Source organism: Salarias fasciatus, chromosome 4 (assembly GCF_902148845.1).
Source record: "Salarias fasciatus chromosome 4, fSalaFa1.1, whole genome shotgun sequence".
In the NCBI taxonomy this organism is placed as follows: Eukaryota; Metazoa; Chordata; class Actinopteri; order Blenniiformes; family Blenniidae; genus Salarias; species Salarias fasciatus.
Window position 1 is genome coordinate 9,920,303 of NC_043748.1, and position 8,166 is coordinate 9,928,468.

Consider the following 8,166-nt stretch of genomic DNA (forward strand, 5'->3'; position numbering starts at 1 on the left):
ACCAATCACTTGCTGCTGCAGCTCTGGTAAGCCACTAGCTGGAGAAATTTAAATGTCCGAACAAAAAGCAATTGTGAACTTCACTGCTAGTATCAACGACAATAGAGAAAAGCATGGTATAATGTGCAATTCATAGTAAAAGAAGTGAAAACAAATTGTATCATTTAAAGTTGTTGCTCATAGATTTTTATTTTTCTATATAAAAAAAAATACCCCCTCCCCTAAAGAAAGATAAATACAAAATAAAACATACTGTAACTGAACTTACTAACCACAAACTGATTTTCTTTTAATTACTTTTTTTTCAATATTTTTTTGTACATTTAAATATTTTGCATTTGATTTGAATTCCAAAACAATTATGGTTCATATATCACTCTGCCTCTTATCATAATTATGCAGATGACATAAAACTTGATACATCAGGGTGAGGGAACAACCAGCTCATTTTACTTTCAGTGTAGATAAAACTACTGAGTCGATGTGTCAGGTCTATTTACAAAAAGATTGAGGCAATTGATTTTGATCCTAAAGAAGAAAGTTTAAAAGTCAGTATTCCTGTATTTCATTTTCATTTTGTTGCACTACAGTCAGACTACAATAATGAAATGTCTGCATGGTTCTATATAAAAAAAGATTTGCCTTGCCTTGCTTTACAACTGGCACTTTAAACTCACAAATCCTTTCTTCTTTTTTTCTTTTTTTTGTTTGCTTTGTTACATATTGAAGACTGCAAAATAAAATGCACTGCACAGAAAACCATTGTGTAATAAAGAGTCCTACCTGCAGCCCTTATATTCTCACACCCAAAGTTTTGCCATCAGCCCGGTGGTGCAGCATAAAACATGTTAGCAAAATGAAGGTTTTCATGTTGAAAACACCAATATCATTTCAACAAATGCAAAAAATGATTCTCAGTTTGAAATTTTCCCATGCTCAAATTGTATTTGTCACATTGCAATAGTTTGAGGAAATGTTAAAAAAAATATTCAACACTCAAATCAACTTCTGAACTGAAATCAGTAACCATGAGTAATATATGTGGACAACCAAGTGGGACAGCTGGTCTTCTGTTCTGGCCTGTGTCCCAGAAGAGTATAAGTGAACATAATCCGCAGCGGTGTTTCTATCATTCTTATCTCATAACTACTCTATCAAATTTCAAGCCGAGCTTTACTACAGTATAAAAGAAGTGTAAATATGAAGAACATGAGTTATCATGCAGTAAACTGTCCTTTGTAAATCCTTATTATAGCAGCTCTTGAACAATCCTGCTCATAAAGGAACAACTGAGGACAGTAACTCCAGAAATGAGAAAATTGCAAAGAAGAGGTGTAACAGAAATGAATCATGACTGAATGTTATTAAAAGTAAACTTGTGCTATTAAGGGTTTGCATAAGGAGAGGACACTTGTGTAATAATACAAATAGATATGTTTCACGTTCTGATTTACATAACTCATAAGGTCAAATTTCTTGGATAAAATGATTAAAATACAATTCCTATGATCAACACATTCACATAAACAAACTGCTACAAAGTATTTCAATACTCAGCACCAGGAGCACCCAGAAGATTCATACTTGGCGTATCCGGAACCTTTAGAGGGGAAGACTTATGCGGGAACACAGCAATTCAACGATGGCGGACATCCCTGAAGATGCGCCAGAGCGTGAGTAAAAAAAACTAACTTATTCTAACAAAAGTCACAGTTATATTAGACACTACAGCTACATTTGGCCTTTAATCAAATCGACATAGAATTACAAAAACTGGTATTTTGTCATCACGTTATAAAGTCGCTTTTCTACTTTTGGTGTTGTTGTCAGTGAATGTCATGAGCATAACAGTGAACACAAAACTCCAAATATAACCTTGTTAAAGTTTTTATTTTGACTCCTGATGCTATTGTTTGGTAAATGACGCCACGTAAACAGCCTGAGCAAAACATAATGCCACAACGTACTCAAGTGTACATCGTATCTGTGTGAATAAATGCCACAATATTTCTTTAAAAAACTGCAAAGTCATGGCTACTGATCGCTGGCGCTTTCCCGCAATTCACTCAAATGTCCCCTCCTGTCATACCACGCTTTTCGAAATTCGTGTAATTAATTAAAACCTACAATTGTGTGACGTAAAACAAACCTGCAGACATATCCACTAACCTCTATTTACTGAACAAGAGGAATGAGTGCACCGGGGACGTGGGACCTAAATAGATTAGATAGTGGCCAAACTAAAAGCTTGGAGGCCAAGCCGATAGAAAAAAAAGTCCAACAAAGGAGTGGAAGACTGCAGAAATGTAACATCAACAATCAATATTGCTATCATTATTATTGCACCAGGATCAGACACATACCTGAACGTTGTCCTGCAAGTGTCCATCAGACATACAGTGGATCTCACCCCAACACACATCAGAGACACATCCAGGTGCAGAGGGAGGTGATGCTAGTAAGAGCAAGGAAAATGGCCAAAGCATAATGTGGGGGAATTGTGCACCTTGCAAGAAGGACCAGTCCCAGTTCACCCTCCCAGGTGTAGCTGTATGTTTGCGTGGTGCATTCAAGTTTTAGACTATATTACAAAGAATGAAGGCTGTCTTGAAGGTGAAAATACTTCAAACCAGGTGTATACAGTGCATTTAATACTATAAGATGTAAATCTATATCTGAAAATAAACACAGCGAGTTTGAAGAGCATGTGGGATCATGATTTGGTGACCTGGATTTATGGTCAGTCAGAACATGGGACTGATGACCTTAATACTGCCCAAATGATCTTATGATCTTCACATTATCTTCATAGATTAACTCTGTTTTATACTTTTAGACTGTCCAGGTACACAGAGTGAGCAAGCAGGAAAATCTGCGTCATGTCAGGGTTGTCCCAACCAGAAACTGTGTGCCTCTGGAGCTGCAAGTGCACCCGACCCAGGTAAGGTCACTTCTGATTTCCTTATGCAGCTCATGCGTGATGACAGGACTGGTCAACACATTTGAAACTTGTGAGATTTCAAAAAGTCTGTCTCACAGGTGTTCAAGTCTTGAAGCTTTTCATTATTTCTGTGTAAAATCTCAGCTGTCTTTTAAGGCACATCACTGTTGCCAGTTTAACATCATTCTTAGATTCGTGTCTCACCCGTAATATTACAGTGAAGGTTTTGTGTTATGTTATTTTGAGCCTCACAGCATCTCACTGCTTCATCTCCTCTTCCATCTCATCACAGCAATCGCAGAAATCGGAGCGAAGCTTTCGACAGTCCAACACAAGATCCTTGTGCTGTCTGGGAAAGGAGGCGTGGGCAAAAGCACCTTTAGCGCTCACCTGGCCCACGCTCTGGCGAGTGACAGCACCAAGGAGGTAATCGCCTTGCTTTCATTTGAATTTTCCAGGCTAATTAGTGACCTCCGAGCTGAAGGTTCAGTTAAAAAAAAAAAAAAAAAAAAAAGGAAGAAGAAATGTTACTTGATTCACACTTTTGAAAATTAAAATGAGTTTACTTCTGTTTTCTGAAACAAAAACAGATTACCAAAACTGTCCTCTGTGTTGTGTGATGCTGCTTTTTACCACTAGAGGTCAGTGCAGGCACAGCCTAACGGAGCTAAGGTTACCAGGCCTCAGGTCTGGTCAACCTTTCAGCACAGTTCGTATACACACACACACACACACACACACACACACACACACACACACACACACACACACACACACAAAACAGTGTTCATTAGATGAATGACAAAGCTGGGCACTCTTTACCCCACTGTAAAGTTTGAAGTTTGAAGTTGTCACTGAATGCTTTAATTCTTATTTCTTTTTTCTACCTCCAGGTAGCCCTGCTGGATGTAGACATCTGTGGCCCATCAATTCCTCGAATAATGGGTTTAGAGGGAGAGCAGGTACTTTAATGATTCAAATTCAATGAACTGTGGTTTCACATTTGTAAATGAAGGACAATGTGTACGTGCTGCATTTAATGACGGTTTTAAGATATGAGCCAAACTCCATCCACAGAAGATCTTTGCTTTGCTCACCTGCTGGCGGGTCACACCAAATCCAGAATTTTTGTCTTCTGTTAGTTCACCCTGAAACTCCTGCACAGAACTGTTTTATATGCATCTTAGTGAGCTTGGGGAATGTTTGCATCTTTTGTCACACATAGGTTCACCAGAGTGGCTCAGGCTGGTCTCCAGTGGTGAGTCGGTCGAAGAGGTGCCAATTAATATTTTTCAAACAGTATTTAAAAAATTATAGTTGAACATTTGTATTTGTATGTCTTTCAGTATGTTGACGACAACCTGGCAGTCATGTCTATTGGCTTTCTACTCAGCAGTCCTGACGATGCGGTGATCTGGAGAGGACCGAAAAAAAATGGTGTGTTATATGTGTTAGAGCAGGCCTCAGTGTGTGTGATGGTTTTTTCTTTTTAATCTCTAACTTTTACTGTATATGTGTCCAATCAGGAATGATCAAGCAGTTTCTGCGGGATGTTGACTGGGGCGAGCTGGATTTCCTCATCGTGGACACGCCGCCGGGCACCTCCGATGAACATCTGTCAGTCGTCCAGTACTTGAGCTCCACCCATGTTGATGGAGCCGTCATTATCACCACACCACAGGTGCACAGATTCTCTCAAACACTTACAGTCTGTGATTAAGCCTTGGCTTTCATGTGAACTGGCAACGTATACAAATATAGCAAGATGTAGATGGGCGATGTTGTATTTTGGGCTGTGATTTTTCATTTTTATTTCCATACTTTTCCTAGCTCTCTTGTTTTTGAGGCTGACTAGGATTTACATCATGTGGCAAAACATGCCTAGTTTTCATTCTTGAGTTGTTTTTTTTTTTTCCTTGGTTAGGATTGTCATTGCTTCACTTCAGCTGCTGGAGCTGAGTGCATCAATAAAGAGGCGTGTGCTTTAGGGCAACCGCCAGAGGATGCTGTTTGATCATAATCAGATTGAAGACAACTCCACCCATAAAATACAGACAAAAAAATATTAACTTTTCTTTTTAAAACATTCTGAACCACACTTAATTTTGAAAGCAGTGGATAGTAGGAAGTCAGCAGTATTGCCTGTTTTCAAAGCCTCCCAGTGGCAACACACCCTATTGTAATAAGTAACTAATATCAGAGCTTAGTGATGACAAAACATGCAAGACTTTCATCCCTCCATCCAGGACTGGAATTCCCCACCTCTGATCTGTACAATTCTTTTATTGATTAGTTACTTTTATTTAAGTCAAGGGTCTGTCTGCACATATTCTTTTGCATTTGTCCACGGTAATCGGCTTCTCAGACCAAATTCAGTCAGGTTATCTTGGCCATAACTGAACCAAACATCAAACCTGCAAGGGTGCATTTTAGTTTAATAGTGGTTAGTAGCCAACTGTGATAGAGGTCTTTATTTTAAAAATAATTTGTCAACAAGAAAAGTGCTGGATGGAAGGATGATGATAATATGTCAAATGTTTTTCTGTTAGCAATAAATCTCCAAGATTCTTCTTTCTTTTTATTAATCATTAAGCTGCCTTGGCTTTTTGATCTCTGATCCAAGCGCAGTTAGTTAGCCTGAAGAGTGGAAAAACAACAGCTTGATTCTCTAGTTAGGCTGTGGTTTGATACTTAACAGAATCACTTCCTTGTTTGTTCAGCCCTCACCCAAACAGACCAGCCGCATGCCAGGCTGGAATTACCCAAACTTACAGGGTTGGGTATTCTTCCTCCACAGAAAAATACTTCAGTGTGTTTACAAATGGCGGTTGCTGCGATTATGTTGTTTTCATCTTCATGCCAGGCTTTGACTCCTGCCTTTCGCTTTCGGTTTGCTTTGTTTGTGTGTTGCTCTTTAGGAGGTGTCGTTGCAGGATGTGCGGAAGGAGATCAGGTTTTGTCGGAAGGTGAAGCTGCCAATAATAGGAGTGGTGGAGAACATGAGCGGATTTGTCTGTCCCAAATGCAAGGTGACTGACGGAGGAGGCAACGCACAATGAAAACAAATTCATCAGCGTGAACATGATCTCACCGCACGAATCATTTCTGCACAGACGAGCTCATTCACTGCATTCGCAGAAATTAGACAGTTTTAAGGCATATCTCAGGAAAGGTTTGATTAACAATACATATGAAACAAAAAAGGGGAACAGTATATGGTAGAAAAATTATGAGGAACAAACCTGTTCCATCATGTTCTTCATTTATTTAGAAGAAGTCGTGAGATGTTTGACTTGAAGTGTAAATCCTTGATCAGGTGCAGTTCACTGCATGTTTATGAAGACAGTGTATGAAAACTTATTGTGTATCTCTCTTGGTAGTTTATATTTTTATATGTTTTGTCCTTTCTCCTACAGAATACCTCGCAGATCTTCCCTCCCACCAGCGGGGGTGCTGAGCAGATGTGCGCAGATCTAAATCTACCCCTTTTAGGAAAGGTCCCCCTCGACCCGAGGATCGCGCGGAGCTGCGATGAGGGCCGGTCCTTCCTCGCTGAAGTGCCCGACTCTCCTGCTGCTCAAGCCTACCAGAGAATAGTGCAAAGTGAGTTCGTTTATCGGAAAGATAAATCGCAAATGGACTTGACCTGAAGTGCTTTTTATTGTTCTAGCGTTGGTCACACAATCAGTCCAATTCACCGATTCACACACATAGACAGGAGGATGTCAGGACTTGTATCCATGACCTGGTTTAGTAACTGAACCAAACAAGATCCGACACACAATTTATGTCTTTGTTAATGTCCACAGGCCGCCTCTCACACTCTCCTGTAGGCTCAGTCTTCCTTTGACGTAAGAGTTCAGCACCAACTCAGACAGATTCCTTTTTCCAGAGAAGCGTCTTACGGTTTTTGATGAATAGACAGTTTATTCCAGGTCCTAATTTTGAATTAAATGTAATGAAACAAGAAGTGGAAACTTGACCAACAGGAAGCAGCCAGCTTAAGAGGAAGAAGTGAAAATGCTACAAAGTGTAATTGCAGCATCTGTGCGATTAATGTCATATAATCAGATGATCCGTTTGACAGCTTTCACAGGAGAGTCCTAACATGAAAGAACAGAGAGAGACCCAACAATAAAAGTGCGGTTGATTAATTAGTGTTCCTGTGTTTGACGTGCCTCCCGATCCGCTCGTCTCTCATCACTCAGGTATCCGGGACTTCTGTTCAAACAGCATGATGGAGGAGCGAAGCACCACCTGAACCCAGGGAAAGGCTTTCATCCATACGAGGCCGGCACACTGAGGCAGATCTACTGAAAACTACTGAATAAGAAGCACACGGAGGAAACCATCAGGAGAATTTGATCCTTCAGTCTTATCAAACTCAGCACTTGGATGGATTTTTGACAGAATCTAAATACAACAGTCACAAAATATACTAAACATTTTATACAGAGACACATCGAAGCCGTGGGTATTTACAAACAGCATGATTTTAACCATAGTGTGTCTCTGTTGCTGAATCCAACATGTGGCTGCGGCGTGGAAAATGAAGCTTTGTGTCCTGATGAGCAAAACAAAAGATGACCAAGCAGCTGTGTTTACAGGGACAATAGAACCACGCATCATTTCGCTGCTGGGTTTGGGATTATTGAATAACACTGACAGAACATGATCAGACATGTTGTTTAGTCAGTTTGTGGGGGCGGGGCGCGGTGAGGATGGGGTCTTCTTTAAGACCAAAATTGTTTTTGGAATCCACCTGAAATTCTTAAGGGTTGATGACCGCACACTTTGAAATTTCAGTTGGGTTTGCTTTTGCCACGAAGCTTTCACTTTCTATTCTGACTGAATTCTAGAGCAACTGGTTTTATTCCATCTATTATAGGTCTGAATCACCTTCATGTTACACACATGCACTCTGTTCTCTAAATTTTCTGTAATTATACCATAAATGGCAAAGTGTGAATGTTCGGAGTTTCTATGAAAAGATGTATTTTTGACCATTTTTTTTGTTTAATGCTCATGCTTATAGTAATTAAAGGAATAAATGACCAAATCACTAAGTGGGTCCATGATGTTGTTTTCAATGTTAATCTAATCAAGTTCACTTTTTTCTTCCTCATACCTTAAATATTTTCACTTGGCAAGCCTTTCACGATTGGGTTGAGCTTGTTTTTGTTCTACCTGGACAGCAGTTGTTTTCAGTGTGGAGTGTCGGATCT

General features: G+C 39.8%; 1 protein-coding gene across 2 annotated transcripts; it reads left to right on the plus strand.

Annotated features, from left to right (window-relative positions):
- Positions 1-1,630: 1,630 nt before the first annotated feature.
- On the plus strand, positions 1,631-8,003 carry nubp1 (nucleotide binding protein 1 (MinD homolog, E. coli)). 2 transcript variants are annotated; one of them, XM_030090452.1, is made up of 10 exons: positions 1,631-1,673; positions 2,837-2,941; positions 3,234-3,367; positions 3,835-3,903; positions 4,167-4,199; positions 4,288-4,378; positions 4,468-4,622; positions 5,860-5,970; positions 6,358-6,544; positions 7,150-8,003. In XM_030090452.1, the coding sequence occupies exons 1-10, from the start codon at positions 1,643-1,645 to the stop codon at positions 7,200-7,202; spliced, it is 969 nt and encodes a 322-aa protein (XP_029946312.1). In that variant the 5' UTR covers positions 1,631-1,642; the 3' UTR covers positions 7,203-8,003. The 2 variants fall into 2 exon arrangements, with proteins under 2 accessions (XP_029946312.1, XP_029946313.1); XM_030090453.1 differs by lacking the exon at positions 4,167-4,199.
- The last annotated feature ends 163 nt before the right edge of the window (positions 8,004-8,166 follow it).

Bases quoted from the DNA above. Each gene is read 5' to 3' on its own strand.
- nubp1 (XM_030090452.1), top strand. From the start codon at position 1,643: ATGGCGGACATCCCTGAAGATGCGCCAGAGC. The intron at 1,674-2,836 runs GTGAGTAAAAAA...TTATACTTTTAG, and splicing joins CCCTGAAGATGCGCCAGAGC to ACTGTCCAGGTACACAGAGT. The intron at 4,200-4,287 runs GTGAGTCGGTCG...TATGTCTTTCAG, and splicing joins GCTCAGGCTGGTCTCCAGTG to TATGTTGACGACAACCTGGC.